Source organism: Suricata suricatta, chromosome 17 (assembly GCF_006229205.1).
Source record: "Suricata suricatta isolate VVHF042 chromosome 17, meerkat_22Aug2017_6uvM2_HiC, whole genome shotgun sequence".
Classification (NCBI taxonomy): domain Eukaryota; kingdom Metazoa; phylum Chordata; class Mammalia; order Carnivora; family Herpestidae; genus Suricata; species Suricata suricatta.
Window position 1 is genome coordinate 2,466,096 of NC_043716.1, and position 17,823 is coordinate 2,483,918.

The 17,823-nt window shown below is 59.1% G+C and overlaps 1 protein-coding gene across 1 annotated transcript; it reads left to right on the top strand.

The window, feature by feature from the left end:
* On the top strand, nt 1–13,233 carry GUCY2D (guanylate cyclase 2D, retinal; the record flags this gene model as incomplete). Its single annotated transcript, XM_029928800.1, has 19 exons — nt 1–205; nt 292–596; nt 3,398–3,749; nt 4,070–4,154; nt 4,399–4,501; nt 4,912–5,013; nt 6,663–6,743; nt 7,899–8,105; nt 8,200–8,356; nt 8,830–8,979; nt 9,527–9,675; nt 10,157–10,320; nt 10,419–10,611; nt 10,840–11,014; nt 11,304–11,402; nt 11,533–11,627; nt 11,751–11,836; nt 11,925–12,034; nt 12,552–13,233. Coding segments are annotated over 18 exons (2,802 nt in total), but the record flags the coding sequence as incomplete, so codon positions are not given.
* Between the last annotated feature and the right edge of the window lie 4,590 nt (nt 13,234–17,823).

Sequence of the window (17,823 nt, forward strand, 5' to 3'; positions counted from 1 at the left end):
TACGCGCTGCTCCGCGCCTTCCACTGGGCGCGCGTGGCCGTGGTCACCGCGCCCCAGGACCTGTGGGTGGAGGCGGGACGCGCGCTGTCCGCCGCCCTCAGGGCGCGGGGCCTGCCCGTTGCCCTGGTGACCACCATGCAGCCCTCGGACGCGTCCGGGGCCCGGGAGGCCCTGAGGAGGGTCCAGGATGGGCCCAGAGTCAGAGGTAGGCTCCCAGCGCAGGGGGCGGGGAGGCGGGCAGCGGCGCGGGGCGGCGGGGCGCAGCACTGAGCTCTGGGTCTCGGTCCCCAGCGGTGATCATGGTGATGCACTCGGTGCTGCTCGGCGGCCAGGAGCAGCGCTGCCTGCTGGAGGCCGCCGAAGAGCTGGGCCTGGCCGACGGCTCCCTGGTCTTCCTGCCCTTCGACACGCTCCACTACGCTCTGTCCCCCGGCCCCGAGGCCTTGGCCGCCCTTGCCAACAGCTCCCAGCTGCGCAGGGCCCACGACGCTGTGCTCACCCTCACGCGTCACTGTCCCCCCGGAGGCAGTGTGATGGACAGCCTGCGCAGGGCCCAGGAGCGCCAGGAGCTGCCCTCTGACCTCGATCTACAGCAGGTAGAGGGACCAGGGAGGAAGGAGGAGGGAAGAGGGAGGGCGGGGAGAGAGGTGGGGAGAAGGGAGAGGGGCAAGACAGCGGCAATGAGAAGTTTATAGAGTCAGGAGAGTCAGAGGAGCACGGAGGCCATGGGAGACGGAAGATGGAGGCGGCAGGGGGGAGAGACTGACTACCAGCTCTAAGCCATCTGCCATCTGATGCTTCCTGGGTAACATCGAGGCCCTGGGCTGGCTTGGGGCATCTTGGTGTATTGGGATTGCTTCCAGAGTGTAGGCCAGGAGATCGCTCAAGCCCAGATGCAAGCAGGAAAACCTAGGGAACTCTACACTGCGATGTCTTGCGGTCAAGCTCAAAGTGAACTCACTTCCAACACCACTGGGACATGCAGTCTATAATACACTGGTGGTGTTAATTCTTTTAATGTTTATGTTTGAGAGAAAGAGAGAGACACACAGAGTGAGCAGGGGAAGGAGAGCAAGACAGGGAGACACAGAATCCGAAGCACAGAACCTGACGTGGGGCTTGAAGTCACAAACCATGAGATCATGACTGACCTGAGCCGAAGTCAGATGTTTAACGGACTGAGCCCCCCCTCCAGGAGCCCCTCCAGTGCTGGTGTTCTTAAGAGAACAGGGAAGGAGGAAGAATGCAGATCAAATCTCCACACCCACTTTAGAGGTGTTTCCTCTGGGGCTTCATCTGCTGGTCATAACTTTTGGAGAGCGTTGACATCTTGTGAGATGCCGAAAGGTCCCTGGGGGGAGCCAGGGGCTTCTATAAGCATTTACACCCACAGCTTACTCCCAACAACAAGCGAATACACAGGATTGACTGAGAATCCAAAATCCCGGGTCAGACCATCTAACTCTAGACCATTCTCAGAAAGGGCAGGGGGCTACGGGTGCCTGGGTGACTCAGTCGGTTAAGCGTCCGACTTCGGTCAGGTCATGATCTCATGGCTCATGAGGTTAAGCCCCTCCTCAGGCTTTGTGCTGACAGCTCAGAATCTGGAGTCTGCTTCAGATTCACGTCTCCCTCTCTCTGCCCCTCCACCACTCTCTCTCAACAATAAACATTAAAAGTTTTTATTTTAAAGGGGGAGGGGACTGGTAGCCACTAAAATAGATGGGGATTTAGATGTCAGTGGCTAGTAAACTAACGACCACAAAAACCCTACTCTAAGTGTTGTACTTGAGAGAGGGCTGGGAATCGAAGGGGCGAGGGTTGACATATTCTCCATCAATGCCCCTGGTCTCCTCCAAGAGGATTTGGGGTGGCCAGTGGGAGAAAGATGGGAAGAGTGAGTGGGTGGAGGAGAGTAAGCGAGGAACAGGAGTGAGCTAGGATGTGGGCAAGGGGAGGAAGTGGTGAAAAAAACCATCCCCAGTTCCCAGTAATTAGCACAGCCTTCCACCCAGCTCCCAGGCGAGACCCCTAGGAGTCACCTTTGATTCCTCTAATCTTCCCTGCTCCACACACACATCCAGACATCATATCCTGTCAGTTTTGCTTTTTAAAAGTCACTTGAATCCATCTTGTCCTTTATTCTCACTGCCACTGCCCTGGTTCGGGCCACAGCACCTCTGATCCAAATCCTAAAACAGAATCTCACAAATGGTCCCTGCTTCGATGCTTCCTGTCCCCCAGCCCTTTTTCCACCCAACTGTCAGTTCAAGCTTCAGAAACCTGACAAATCTGTGTCACACTCCTGTTCAGAGCCTCCCAGGGGCTTCCCTCTCCCTGGATAGATGAAGGCCTCTTCAAATAGCCTATCATGTCTCTCATGCCTTCCTCTCCCATCATCCTTGAACTTCTGCCACACAGATCTACTTTGGGTTCCCTAAAGGTGCCCTTTTCTTTTGCCTCTGTGCTGCTCTCCCTCTCCCCTGCCCCTCCCCTGCCCCCAGATAATTCTGACTCATCCCCTGAAAGATGGTCCCTTCTTCTGGCAGCATCCTCCTCCTCCCTCGGCCTGGGTTGGGACCTTCTTTACTGTCTCTGCAGCTCCCTAATCACCCCTACCCTCACCCACTGCACTACCTTAACATCCCTGTCACATCCCTGGCTCCCCAACTAGAAGAAGGACTGCTCGGGACAGGGACTCTATCTTGTCAACACCTCAGTATCACCTATTGCTTTACACAGTGGCGGTCACTGCGAGATGGGAACTGGGAAAAATAAGCGTGACAGCCTTGGGGAAAGAAAAGAAGGAAAAATAGAAAATAGAAGCCAACCAAAAGACAGGAAAGGAGGCTTTTAGGTGAATGAGAGGTAATCATATTAAAAATATAAGCAAGGCAACCAACAGGAAGGGGAAGAGAGCAGCTGTAGGTAACGGAGGGTAAGAATAACCAACGGTGAGAATTGCCTAGGAGCCCTGAAAGGAACGAAGGCAGGTAGGGAGGAGGGGAGAAAAGAGAGCCAATGGGGAAAGAGGAGGAGAGAGCCAATGGGGAGGGAGGAAGAGAACCAATGGGGAGAGGGGAAGGGAGTGAGCCAATGGAGAGAGGGAAGGAGGGAGCCAATGAGGAGAGAGGAAGACAACCCATGGAGAGACAGAGAGCCAATGGGGAGAGAGGAAGAGAGAACCAATGGGGAGAGGGTAAGGGAGTAAGCCAATGGGGAGAGAGGGAAGGAGAGCCAATGGGGAGAGAGGAGGAGAGAGCGCTGAGCTTAAGAACGGGGGAGGGGGGCGAGCACTAACAAGGTGTGAACTGTCTATGCACTTGAGAGAAGCAGTGCAAGGCTAGGGGGGCCAGCGGTGACCCCCAAACCCTGAGCCCCTACTGCCCTCCGCCAGGTGTCCCCACTCTTCGGCACCATCTACGATGCGGTCTTCCTGCTGGCGGGGGGTGTAACGCGAGCGCGGGCAGCCGCAGGAGGAGGCTGGGTGTCCGGAGCAGCGGTGGCCCGCCACATCCCGGACGCCCAGGTCCCCGGCTTCTGCGGGGCCCTGGGAGGGGCCGAGGAGCCCCCGTTTGTTCTGCTGGACACGGATGCGGCGGGGGACCAGCTGTTCGCCACATACATGCTGGACCCAAGTCAAGGCTTCCTCCGCTCTGCTGGGACCCCAGTGCATTTCCCTAGAGGCGGAGGAGGACCTGGGCCAGACCCCTCCTGCTGGTTCGAGCCAGACATCATCTGCAACGGAGGTGAGGGCGCGCACCCCAGCCCCCACTAAGTGGTGAAAGAGAGTCAACGCTCATCCTGGAACTCCTTCCAGAACCTTCCTCAGCCCCCTGGCTTGTGCAGAACCTGTCTCTTGCCAAGCCCCCAAACCCCTCTTGGAACCTTCCTAGCGTTCCCAGACGCTCCCTTTCGAAGAACCCATGACGTTTCCCTAGATCCCTTTCTCGCCTCCCACCCACCTTTCCCAGAGTCTCCAGGATTTGAGGTGACTGCATCCCTCCATAGAGAGGGTGCCTCCCCCTGGACACGGTCCTCAGCGTCTCTCCTCTCACTCTCTCTCCAGGAGTGGAGCCCCATCTCGTCTTTCTTGGCTTCCTCCTGGTGGTTGGAATGGGGTTGGCAGGGGTCTTCTTGGCCCATTATGTGAGGTGAGTATGGGAGCGGATGAGTAGCAGATGAACTTGGCTCTCCACCTGCCAGAAATGCAACTGGGCCCACTCAAGAGTAGGAGGGGGAGGAGGATGTGGGGGGGGAGAGTGCCCTGAGGGGCTGGCAGACCAGGGGGTGTCTGGTTTGGGGATGTCGGCTCAGGGGAGAGCCGGCATGATCCCTTGCTGGCCTCCCATCCTGGACGTGGTCCATTCTGAGCAGACGACATCCTTTCCCTACCAGGCATCGGCTAATTCACATCCAAATGGTCTCTGGTCCCAACAAGATCATCTTGACCCTGGACGATATCATCTTTCTCCACCCACAAGGGGGCAGCTTTCGAAAGGTGGGAGAGACAGGGAGGTGGCTCCCCAAGTGTCCTCCCCTGCATACGCATCCCCCCGGCCTGGGCCAGCCCTCACCCCATCCCGCCTGGGAAGGCCTGGTTTTGGCGCTGACTCCCTCTCAGGTCTGAGCTCTGGGGGTCAGCACCCTCACGATGACCTCATGCGCAATGGGACACCAGCCCCCGCCCTGGCTGCTTCCTTGGGGCAGCGCAAACTCCAAGCAAACCCACTGGTCTGTTTTGTAAACTGTTAAGGTGCAGCGCTGTTGCGAAGTACGATGTCAGTATCACCTTCCCTAATTAAGGCCCCTTCCCCTCCCCCCTGTAATCCCAGAACTGAGCCTGACCTCAACCCAGGACTCTCAACCCCACAGTATATGTGACCCCTTGCGTTGACCGCTGTCCTCCAGGTGGCCCAGGGGAGTCGATCGAGTCTGGGCGCGCACAGCAAGTCAGACGTTCGCAGCGTCCCTGGCCAGCCCTCAGAGAACACCAACATCGGCCTCTATGAGGTGAGCCTTACCCAGCCAGGCCGAGCTCTATTCCCGGAGGTGTGCCACATCCCGCAGGCTCCAGAAAATGGTGGTAGGAGCCCAGAATGGGCTCTAGGAAGAGGTCATGGATTTCCCAAAGGGGAGTGTCTGAGAATCCTTCCTGCCCCAGGATTTCCCCCTTAGCCTTTATCCAGATGAGGGCTCCTCAAAGACCATCCCAGTAGCTCAGAGGCAGGAGGCCTGCCTGCTTGGAGGGAGGGGGGGCGGTGCTGGCACCAGCATGCAGCCCGGTGTGGCCGCAAAACCAGCTCCCTCCCAGTTGGCAGCCCCTGGCCCTGCCCCCTCAGGTGATCCACGACTTCAAGCTACTGAAGGGCATGGGCCTCCCCGGAAAGGTCGGGGCACCTGGGATGTAGCATCATGGTCACAAAAAGGACACTTTCAGGACATGGATTGTTCAGGATGGGGAGTTCGCGGACGGGGCTATCCGTGACTCAAGACAGACCCACGTCTGCGCCCTTCCCAGCATTTCCAGCCAATTCGGATCAGACTCAGGAGCAGCAAGCCTTAGGGGGGATGGAAAGAGAAAGTCACAAAAGGGCATTGGGACCTTTACTACAGGTCAGCGAATCTGATGCTGTGGGGTGTGTGGGAGAAGACGGGCACAGACTCGGAGGGAGCCGAGGGAGCTCAGCTAATCAAGAGCGGGGTGGAGATTCGAGGCTTCCAGATGTCAGGTCCCACAGTGGGTCTCACAATGTCACCTACAGGCCACCTCGGCCAAGCACTGTTGTCACTGGGGGCAAATTGTTGCTCATTTAAATGGGCCTACCCTGTGCCTTGAAGAATGTTTAGTGTCTCTTGTTTCGCCCATAAAACACATTTCCCAGTTTGGGGGACGATTAAAAATGTCTCCTATTTATTTCCAAAGGCTCATTAGGAGTCACCAGAATTCCCTAGAGTCCAACCAGATCCCTTACCCACAGGCGAGGCCGGAAATCACAGGGTCTAAGGCAGAACGAAACGGAAGGGCCTGGGTCCCGTGGACCAGCCCTGCCCACAGCTGAGGACAGGGAGGCTCAGAGCCTGTTGGTCACTGTTAGTCTATCAGAAAAGCCTGATCTCCCCAGAGTCCTAACTCCCAGCACAGTGCTCTCTCAGGGCAGCAGATGGTGACAAGGACTGTGATTTCAATGACATCTGTGGTGGCAGTGGCTTGCTCACTAAGGCTGCTGGTGAGCGGTGTCGAGGACAGCCGTGCAAGGCTGGCCCCGTCCCCGTCAGCTGTGAAGTGGACTGGCAGATGCCAAGCCCTTGCTTCTGACGCTCAGCGTCACAGGGAGGGAGCATGTGTCCCAAGGCAGGGGCCCGGTGGAAAGGTGGGGGCTCTGTGGCTGCTCACCTCACGGGGTTTTAAGAAACTGAGTCCACGACTCCCATCTCTGGGGCGCCTGGGCGGCTCAGTCAGTTGAGTGTCCAACTCTTGATTTCAGCTCAGGTTATGATCCAAGTGTTATCGGATTGAGCCCCACATTGGGCTCCTTGCCGAACGTGGAACCCGCTTAAGATTCTCTCTCTCCCTCTGACCCTCTCCCCTGCCTGTGTGCTCGCTCGCTCTCTCTGTCTCTCAAAACAAAAACAAAAAACTACTCCCATCTCTGCTCCAGGGAGACTGGGTTTGGCTGAAGAAATTCCCGGGGGATCAGCACACAACTGTCCGCCCAGCAACCAGGACAGCCTTCTCCAAGGTGACAATTGGGCCCGTGGTGGGGTGTGGGATGTGAGGTGCCATCCTTTCCTTCCCTCCTTGCTTCTCTTTGCAGCTGGGTACAAAGGTAGACCTGACTCTGGGAGAGCCAACAGGTCTCGGTCTGAGTGCTTTCTCCCAAAGTGGGTGTCTCCTTGCACTCTCTCTTTTTTTAAATGTTTATTTATTTTTGAGAGAGAGAGAGAGACAGAGACAGAGCATGAGGGGAGGGGAGGGCAGAGAGAGAGGGAGAAAATTCCAAACAGGTTCCATCAGCACAAGCCCAACAGGGGGCTCGATCCCATGAACCCATGAGAACACGACCTGAGCCGAAACCAAGAGCCAGACACTGAACCAATGGAGCCTCACCCCCACCCCCAACCCCCCCCCCGCGCCCCGGGCTCCTCTTCTTCTCTGCCTCCCTCCCAGACTGGAAGCCAAGTGAGGGTTTCCCCTGGCCGGTCAGTGCATTTCTTCACCCAGCACAGTGTCCGGAACATTAGGGAGACCCAACGAATGTTTGTGGAGTGAATGATGGAAAATGAAACAAACAAACAAACAAACAAACCATAGAACTGGGCTGCTGCTTGTGTCGAGCCCCTTTCCAGGAGCAGCCTCCTTAATCCCTCACGGGAGGCCGAAAGCTGAGGGTCCACAGATGACATCGCCGAGTAACGGCAGGCATCCAGGATGAAAGGAAGCCCCTTCCCGGACCAGAGGAGAGCCGGAAGGGCAGGGGTCACCCGCTAGCCCCGCGATGTCCCAGCATGCTCCGATCGTGAGGGCGCCTGTCCTGTGGCACGGTCGAGGCTCCCCTAGGACCGCTGCTCAGTCCCTGCCTCCCTGCCTGGGCGAGGGTGGGAGTCTCAGGCATAACCAAGCCAAGCAGTCCTGGGTTCACGGCCCCGTGTGGCTGCAGGGACAACCCGCCCGGCCCCTGGTTACAGGTGCAAGGCTGTCTTTTCCGGTATGACTTTGAGCTAAACCACACTCAACACCTCGACAGCTGTCCCGGAGAGAGAAGTTATCATTGGAAGAAAGCTCCCACCTCCCCCGACCCTGTGCCCCCATAGATCTTTCAAGTCACCACTTTCACCCCATCCTCCGAGTTTGGACACCCCCAAACCAGACCCGATAACCCGCTGCCCCCTTTCAGCTCCAGGAGCTGCGGCACGAGAACGTGGCCCTCTACCTGGGGCTCTTCCTCGGCGGGGGAGCGGTTGGCTCCGGGGCCCCCGGGGAGCGCATGCTGGCCTTGGTGTCGGAGCACTGTACCCGGGGCTCCCTCCACGACCTCCTCGCCCAGAGAAACATAAAGTTGGACTGGATGTTCAAGTCCTCCATGCTCCTGGACCTCATCAAGGTGTGGACAGGGGGGTGGGTGGAAGAAGGGTGACAGGGAGGAGCGGGCAGGGGAGCCACAGGGCTGAGGTCGCCTCGCACCCCACCGCTACCAGGGAATGAGGTATCTGCACCACCGAGGTGTGGCCCACGGGCGCCTCAAGTCCCGGAACTGCGTGGTGGACGGGAGGTTCGTGCTTAAAGTCACCGACCACGGCCAGGGGCGGCTGCTGGAAGCGCAGAGGGTGTTGCCGGAGCCTCCCAGCGCGGAGGGTACGACCCCCGCCCTCGGCTTCCCCCGCGGACGAGCACCCCCCCCCCGGGATCCCCATTATCTCAGGGGCCACTCCACCCCGCCCTCCACCTTCGCATTCTCTTCATCCCACATCCACTACGCGTAGCCCGGGGCTCAGTAAAAGTCTCGGGGCCTCCGAGAGGAGGAGGGTGGGCTCCGGGACTGGGGAGGTGGGGGCTGCGGGGGCGTGGCTTGTGCCGGATGGGCGGAGTCTCCTCTGAGTCCCGCTTTGCCTAAAGGGCGGGGCCTATTTGTGAGGAGCCCGCTTTCTCCGAGACCCGGCCTTGGGTTTCTGGTAGTTTCTCCCAGGGAGAGCTGCAGGCAGCGGGGCCACACTCTGGCTGGGAGTTGGTGAGTGGGTGCGAGCCTGGGCTGACTGGTTAGGGTGGGGGTCTGTCCCCAGCGCCCCCGAGGCCCTCCCGCATGCCCACGTCCCCTTCCCCGACGCCAGACCAGCTGTGGACGGCCCCGGAGCTGCTTCGGGACCCGGCCCTGGAGCGCAGGGGAACGCTGGCGGGCGACGTCTTCAGCCTGGGCATCATCATGCAGGAGGTGGTGTGCCGCAGCGCCCCCTACGCCATGCTGGAGCTGACTGCCGAAGGTACGCCCGGTCGCGGCGCCTTCCAGCCTGCCTCTCTTCCCTAAAGCCCAGAGCCGGGGCCTCCCTTATGTGGGCCTCAAGGGTCAGAGCCCGGAGAGCAAGGGTCAGGATGGGAGGGGCGGCTCTTAGGCGCCCAGGCCTCAGTGGTTGCTTCGTCCTCATCCTGGACCCAACCTGCTCCTCCAGCCGAGGGAGGGGTCCCCTCTGGTTCTTAGGGACAGCAGGGAGGCAGCAGCGTCGGGGAGGGACCTGGCTTAAATCCGTCTTACCTTGTATGAGCCCACAAGCTACTGGGCCGCCCCCACCTTCACTCTTTCTTGCAGCAAATGTTAGCTCTGCCTGTCACCTCTTACTGACCCCTGCTCCCCTCCCCCACAAGGGTTCAGGATCATCCCCTTCCTCCCAGCAGCGCCCACCCCTCCTTCCCCACACTTCCCCACCTCCTTGATGAAGAGAACCCCCCATCCAGTCTCCCCCCCCCCATCTGGGGCTTCAGCTGTCAGGCCAGAGTCAGAGGTGGCCTCTGTTGGTCCCCTCATGCCCCCAGAAGTGGTGCAGAGGGTGCGGAGCCCCCCTCCGCTGTGCCGGCCCTGCGTGTCAGTGGACCAGGCGCCCATCGAGTGCATCCAGCTGATGAAACAGTGCTGGGTGGAGCAGCCGGACCTTCGGCCGTCCATGGACCGCACCTTTGAGCAGGTCAGCGGCTGGGATTGGGCCGGGGCTGGGCTGGCAGCGTGTCGGCAGCCAGGAGGGGCTTCGGGAAGGCAGGCTCCCCAGGATGTCTGACCTCCAGGCCATTTCCCAAGGGGCAGTCTGAGGACTGGGATTTAGGTGGAGGCAGAGTTAGAAAAGGGGCTGTGGAGGCCTTTGGGGCCGGAGACCGCTCTGGGTGGGAGAAATAGTTCATTCAATTCGATTAACATCTGAATTGCTCCTAAAGACCCTCAGGCCTGGGAGTCCAAACTCCAGTGCCTTGTTAAGTACTAGTGAGAGCAGCTGATCTCTGGGAACCCCCATTACCCCTATGGCCTGGCATTCGCGGGAAGGGGGTGGCTGATGCTTAAACAATGAACGGGGATGCAGGGGGGAGGGGGCGGGATCAGGCATAGGAGAGCCCCACACCAGGGTCCTGGCAGCCCAGGTCTCAGCAGCCCCTCCGGCTTCCTCCCGCTTCCAGTTCAAAAGCATCAACAAGGGCCGGAAAACGAACATCATTGACTCGATGCTGCGGATGCTGGAGCAGTACTCCAGCAACCTGGAGGACCTGATCCGCGAGCGCACGGAGGAGCTGGAGCTGGAGAAGCAGAAGACGGACCGGTTGCTCACGCAGATGCTGCCCCCGTGCGCGGCCCCCGGGGAGGGGTGCGTGGGCAGGGCGGCTGGAATCCCAGGGCCTGACCTCCACCTAACGCGCCCGGCTCCCTCCCCGACATCCCTAGTTCTGTGGCCGAGGCTCTGAAGACGGGGACACCCGTGCAGCCCGAGTACTTTGAGGAGGTGACCCTGTACTTCAGCGACATCGTGGGCTTCACTACCATCTCAGCCATGAGCGAGCCCATCGAAGTGGTGGACCTGCTCAACGACCTCTACACGCTCTTTGACGCCATCATCGGCTCCCACGACGTCTACAAGGTGAGGAGGGGCAAGCCCTCCTTCAGCTCCAGCAGCCCCCAGGCCAGCAACGCAGTGGTCTTTCCCAGCCCTTCCGTCCCTTACTCTTTGCACCAGTCCCCAGTTCAACCCGCCCCCGCCCCCACTAGATGCCTCCCCCAAGATCTCTGTGCGACCCCCTGACAAAGGACAATCGCTTTGGGGGCGAGGGGCGCTCAGTACTGAATTGGCAGCACCCTTTGCCCTCAGGTGGAGACAATTGGGGACGCCTACATGGTGGCCTCCGGGCTGCCCCAGCGGAATGGGCAGCGGCACGCGGCGGAGATCGCCAACATGGCCCTGGACATCCTCAGCGCCGTGGGCTCCTTCCGAATGCGCCACATGCCCGAGGTGCCGGTGCGCATCCGCATCGGCCTCCACTCGGGTAACTCCGGGCTCCGGCACCCCTCTCCTCATCTAGGGCGTCTAGGGCCGGGGTCCACGTTCCCTGGATGGGAGGCAAACTCGTCCGGTGGGAGGGGTGGGGCGGGGACCTGTCTGGAAGCCACCTTTTTATACCAGCCCCCCGATTCCCGTTATAACTGAGAGGTACCCTTGGGGAGGTGCTGGAGATGATAAGACACTAGGGAGTTCCCCAAGCTGCTAGGTGCCACCCGCGCCAGCATGGCCAGCTGCAGCCCAGATCCCGGCCACCCACCCGAGTGTCTCCGCAGGCCCCTGCGTGGCGGGCGTGGTGGGCCTCACCATGCCTCGGTACTGCCTGTTTGGGGACACAGTCAACACCGCCTCACGCATGGAGTCCACCGGGCTGCGTGAGTGGGGCGGCGGCGGGACAAGCGGGGTCCGGGGCTGGGGGGCGACTCACGGAGCAAGGGAGAGATGGCTCAGGGAGGGGACGTGGTGGGGGGGGTCCCGAAATCCCCACGTCCACTGTCGCGCCAGCCTACCGCATCCACGTGAACATCAGCACTGTGCAGATTCTCCGCGCCCTGAACGAGGGCTTCCTGGTGGAGGTGCGAGGCCGCACGGAGCTGAAGGTGAGACTCGGCCCCACCCCCTCCTGGGCCGCAACCTCGGGGTCTTGGGTGCCACCTAGACCTCGAGATCCGCCCGCCCTCACCCCAGTCGCCTAAGCGCCCGCTGCTCCTGTGTCTCTCCAGGGCAAGGGCACAGAAGAAACGTACTGGCTGGTGGGCAGACGCGGCTTCAACAAGCCCCTCCCCAAACCGCCTGATCTGCAGCCCGGGTGAGGAGCCAACTTCCGGTTGGCCCCGTGTCCCTGCCTGACCCGCCCTCCCCCACCCCTCCCTGAAGCCTCGGCCTGGTCCCCGCAGGGCCAGCAACCATGGAATCAGCCTGCAGGAGATCCCCCTAGATCGGCGCCTGAAGCTGGAGAAGGCGAGGCCGGGCCTGTTCTCCGGAAAATGAGGCGCAGCGGGAAAAGGTGCCGCCCCCTCGCTCCCAAGCCCGGCTGCCAATCTCCCAGGCGCTTCCCCAGCCGGAGGGCCTGGCCCTGCCTGCTGGACTGACCACCAAGCCAGGTGTCCCGATTCCCCTCCGAGTGAGGCCAGGCTCACTAAACCCAGGGGGTTTTCTCTGGGAGGGAGGCACCCGCTGCAGGAATTCAGGTTCGCTAGGCCTGGAGCGGCCCAGGAATCCACACCCGAGAACCACTGTAAACATGAGACCTCTCCTCTGACAACCCCCTCCCCCCACACCACCGCACCCATTAACCGGGCCTCTCCGCCAGGCACACAGGCTATGCACTGCACAAGAGACAGAACCTTCGGGAGCACTGTTCACCAGAGAGCAAACCAATACTGTCCCCAGAATTCTGTCAGAGCAGAAGCCTTGCCCTTTACCTTCCTTGACGAAGTTTGATCCATGACCCTCCCCTTCCTAGGTGAACCCCCGTGACCCCTTTCTACGATTTCCCTCTGAGACACCTCTCTTTCTCTCAGGAGTATTCTGGAAGATCCTTTTCCTGAAAGTTGCTGCTATTGGGTGAACCAAATGTCTGATGAACACCAGTGGCTTCTATCCAGCTCTGCCTCAAAGGATTCTGGGCCTTGACAGGAGCTGGTTGCAAACCTGCTGTGTGACCTTGGGAGAGTCTCATGTGCTCCCTGGGCTTGGATTTCCCCCGTGGTGAAATAAGGAGTGGCCTAGGTGGTTTCTGCACTCCTGGGCTTCTGACCGGTCGGCCTGGGCATATGGGGCGCTGGCCCCAGTGACTCTGAGCCCATCAGGAGAGGTGGGGATGAGGATTCTCCACTTTGCAGGGCCTCCCAGGGCCCCAGGAAGGAGGGTCTGGGATTGGGGCGTCCAACAACAGGAGGCAGAGACCTGTTGTCATGTGGCCTGAGGATTAGCCTCGAGGGTCCTTCCTTTCTCCACCCGCCCCCCCACCAGTCAGAAACTGGCCGTTCGTGCGGGCATCAGCATGTCCTGCCCGAGTGCAGAGAAAAGCTGGCTGCGAGGCTCTGGGGGGAAAGGAAGGCATGCACGGGCCGCACCCACCTTTCCTCACCAGAGCACCCCAGGAGTGGTAGGCTCCTCTGTTGAACACAGAGAATCCTCCCTGCTCAGGTCAAGAACCGCCGCGCCCCCCCCCCCCCCCCCCCCCCCCCCCCCCCCCCCCCCCCGCCCGGAGTCCAGCTTTAGTTTCTTTTGTGGAACAGTGACGGTCCAGAGCCTGGGGCCTGTCGCGCCTGAGTTGGGGTCTCCTGCAGCGTCGCTGCAGACCCTGGTGGCAGTTAGCGGCTGCGGCAGCCGCCCGGAGCGTCTCTATAGGTAGTGAGCATCCCGTGCCTCCCAGGTCAGCAAGCAGACGTGGCCAGGGAAACAGCGTCCAAGAGAATTTTAAAGCCTCACTATGGAGAGCCTGGTTGGCGGGCCGGTGGCAGCGACACCACCTGGTAGCTTGTTAGAAATGCAGACTTTCGGGCCCAGGCCTCGCTAATCAGAATCTGCATTTTTAACAATTTCCCTCACCGTGTTTCCGTGCACGTGAGCAAACGCTCAGGGATCATGGCTCTAACGACCCTAAAATCTCTAAGATCTCATAAAAACCAAGCTGGAAATGAGCCGAGACTTGGTTTGTTGGTCTCCGGGGGAGCTTCGGTCTCGCTTTGTGCTAACGTTTAGAAATCAAGAGATTTGCGTTTTTAAAAAACTGTACACCAAACTTCCTCTTCTCTGAAACCAAACGTTCCACTGCCCACCTGTCTGCTGGAGTAGAGAGGCGCAGCCCGCTTTCTCCGGGGCTTCGCTCTTTAGCTCTAACGGTCCCCACCGCCCAAGATTTCCCGGATGAATGCCCCTTGCGGACCTGTCTGGCCCCCGCAGGCACACAGCTCAGGGTTCCGGGAGGTTTTCAACCGGACCTTCGAAATCCACAAGTTTCACCGTCTCCCCGTCCTTCCTAAAGGTAGAGAGAGGGTGTGAAACAGATGTAACCCCCAGCACGTGTAGGTTCTGGCTACATGAGGCGCTGTCGAATGAGTCATTTAGTCCAATTTATAAAACATTTTTAACCGAGTTTGGAGACCATGAGCTCAAGATTTTTTTTAAGAAAAACCCTGATATACACCTGCGCCCACCCGCACACACTATTTTGTTTAATTCCGTACATTCCGAAACCTCTCTTTTCAGATTTTCTCTGTACTTCAGTCCCAGGGATGGAAGGCCGACAGCCACATTGTCATGGCCCCCACTCCCCTGCCTCTTCCCAGGCAGACCCCCACCCTCCCTGCTAACCCCCTCCCCATCCCCCACTCTGACCCTTTCTCTCTCCCTCCATCCCGCCTGTGGGAGGCCTGCAGTAGTTAATGACCTGTGATTCAGGGGAGCCTCAGGGCCCCACTGACCTGGGATGAAACCTAAGGAGACCAGCGTGGGCAGGCTGGGGCAGGAGACTTCCCAGAGGAGGAGGAGCTGAGGCCCAAGCCCAGTTTGGGGTAGAGGTGGAGGCTGAAGAGCTGAGCAGGTTCCTTTCCACCCTCAATTTGGCCTGGTCCCAGGACCTCAGTGGCAGCTGAGCAGGGGAGGGGCCTGGTGGAGGTGGGAGACCGAGGCCCACCCGGGACTCACCAGGCTGGTGGAATTCGGGGTGGGGGGGGGCGGTCTAGTGGCAGGCTCCTCTCTGCTCCTCTGCCCCTGTCTCTCCCTCTCCCTTGGTCTCCCCCGATCTGCCCCGTCTCCTCTCTCTGCCCACAGTTTTTCCCTACCTGTCCCTGCAGCTCCCCCATTTCTGTGCAACCTTCCTTCCTGGGCCGGTCAGTCTCCTAGAGCCCTGGAGCTCTGTGACTCAAGCCCTCTTCCCCTCTCGCCCCTGCGGTTCCGGGCCCCAGGCACCTCCCCCCCCAGAGAGCACCTGGTTGGGCCATCAGGTCCCCCCACCTTCAGACGTGTTTACACTACCTCTGCCAGCTGGCCTGAGCCAGGAGCCCCCTCTTGGGGCTGTCCTCGCCGTTGGGATGGCTCCGTAGCTGGGACCAGTGATGGCCGTGGCGGGCCCTCCTGCGGCTGCTGCTGCTTCCGTCCCATAGCGGGGAGCCCACGTCACGTCCCGCGGCTCACTTGGCGCCTTTTCTCTGCTGCTCCTCAGGGTCCAGGCCCTGCCCTCCATTCCCACCTGTAGCGGACCCCAGGCACCTCTTTTGGGAGCTCTGTGGCGCTGCATTGTGGGACTGTGTTCGCTGGGATCCTCTGGGCCGCCACGCTGCTGGGTCCTGGGACCGTGGCAGCGGAAATAAAGGTGTGCTTTCTTCCATTTCATGGTGTGTGTGTGTGTGTGTGTGTGTGTGTGTGTGTGTGATCTTTTTGGCCTGGATGGTCCCTACACCCTCCTCCCTGCAGCTTAAAGACCTGGGATTTCCAGGGAGGGCTTCAGAGAGGGGAGAGCCTTAGAGATGGCGAGGCCTGGGGGGGTGGTGGGGAGCCAGCTGCTATTCTGCTCTGAGGGGACTAGGCAGGGAAGCCTCAGGCTTTTCAGGCTTCTAGAAAAGACCAGGGTCTCTGAGGCTCTGGAAGAGGGTGGTGTGGCCTCATTGCGTGATCGCAGGCAGGAGAGAGGAAGGGAGACAAAAGTAGCTATTCGCCCATGACCAATGGAAGCCAGAGTCCAAGACCGGAGGGGAGGGCCCGTGATGCAGAAGGGAAGGTCTGTATCAACAGGGCACCACATTCCACCTCTCATCCCTCAAGAGCCTGCCGTTGGGCCTTCAAGCAGCACAGACTGTCCCCAAGTCACCAGTGGGTGACCAGCCCATTGCTCATCCATTTTCTCTGAGCCCCACTGTCTCTGCCCCAGGCCTGATATTTCTGGCGTGATGACCCATGACGGGCATCAGTTGTGGTGCCCGCCTGTCTTCCCCCAGCCCCAGTCCCCGGGGACTGACCCCAGACCCTACCCGGCCCCCACCTCTAATTCCATTCCTCTGCTGCTGGAATTGCCCCCAAGGGCAGGCAGATGACCTGGGCCGGGCTTGGTGCTGAGACCCATCTGGAAGCTAGGTGAGGAAGTTGCCTCCTTTCTCTGGGGTAGCTGGGAGGGCAAAACACCGAACAAAGACAACAGGGCAGAGCTGATAGATGGGCAGGGGCGGTGTGTCACCCCTACCGCTGGACTCTCTCTCTCTCTCTTTAAATAAGCTTTATATTTTTTTAATTTTTAATTTTTTTTGAGAGACACCACAAGCAGGGGAGGGTCAGAGACAGAAGGAAATACAGAATCTGAAGATAGGCTCCAGGCTCTGAGCTAGCTGTCAGCACAGAGCCTGATGCGGGGCTCGAACCCACGAACTGTGAGATCATTACCTGAGCCAAAGTCAGATGCTTAACAGACTGAGCCACCCAGGGGCCCCTACTCCTGGAGTCTCTACAGCCCACTGGGCCTAAAGCCAGATCCAGTTCAAGCACGATGGGCTAGTTGTTTGCTTAATCCAGATCGGACTGGGTTTTGTTTTGTGCGGCCAGAAGTGTCCTGACACACTCCTCAGGGTTACAGTGTGGTGGAGGTGGGACTAGTTTAATGGGCAAGAAAAGAAGAAAAGGCTGGCTTGGGTCAGCAAGAGAAGGATGAGCGACCAAGGGGAGACAGTCTCTAAGTCTTGACTCCATCAAGAGCTGTTAGACCGTTCCCTCCTGAAGCGAGTCACCGAGAGTCAAACCCATGGACACAAACGGAGATGGTGAATGGGATTATTTTAGTTCGGCCGAATGGCCCCTCCCGAGTGTTGGCAAGTCCTCAGGAGAGAGCACCGCTGAGCAGGAGCTCAGGGTTTCTAAGGGCTTTGGCAAGACAAAATAAGTCATCATTTAGTTAACCATAGTTTACTGCATTTTGTCGTGGTCAGTCATATTCGACACACAAATGTAAGATTTGGCAGAGACCTATCAATTTTAGAGTTCTTTGTCTGAGGAGAAATGTGAAGTGACCAATCATAGGTCCGATTGGGAGGCGGAGCAGGTGCACAGAAGCGAGAACTTTGCGGTTAAAGGGTGAGGTCTTGCAATAGTATCTTGGAAAACAAGTTAGCCTTTAAGTTATTAATTATGGGTTACAATTTAGGACTTCCAGAGCCCGATGGCCCCACCCTTAATTGTCCACCAGGAAGAGGGTTGGAGAGTGGAACAATGGTTGGCATTTTCCCACTAGGGTTGGCTTGACCCAAGGAGGGTCTTACAGAGGCAGCCGGGCCTTTGCCCTGCGGTAGGAATGGTCCTGAAGACTCAGTTATGGGAAAGGCCAGGACCAGAGTGGGCAGAAAATGCAAAAAGCCTTGTAGCCTTGTTGGGACTCTGGTACTGGTCCAGCATTTACAAGGTCAAGGAACCCCCACGTCCTGCCTCAGAGACAAGGCACCTGAGAGCACGGTGCGCTGTCTGAACCGGCGTAGTGCTGGCCGGCACCATCTTCCAGAGTTAAGTGACTGGACTTTGACAGTCTGGTCAGGGTAGGACAGATGGCTCACCTGCTCCCAGAGGGGGAAGAAAGTAGATAAATCGGGGGAGGAACAGTTGTGTCATCTGGGACACCTAGTTCCCCGCAGGGCAGGGTCTGTTTCTCAGGCTGGAGCCTCGCCCCCTCTAAACCAAAGCAATTTTGTCATCTCCTCCAGGGATATTCGGCTTCATCACCCATCCCGAAGCCTGTGTCTTTGGCCCCGGACCCAGAAAAGGGGACGCTGTCCAAGCATGTCCTCATTTTCTCACAGTGGACGTTGACCC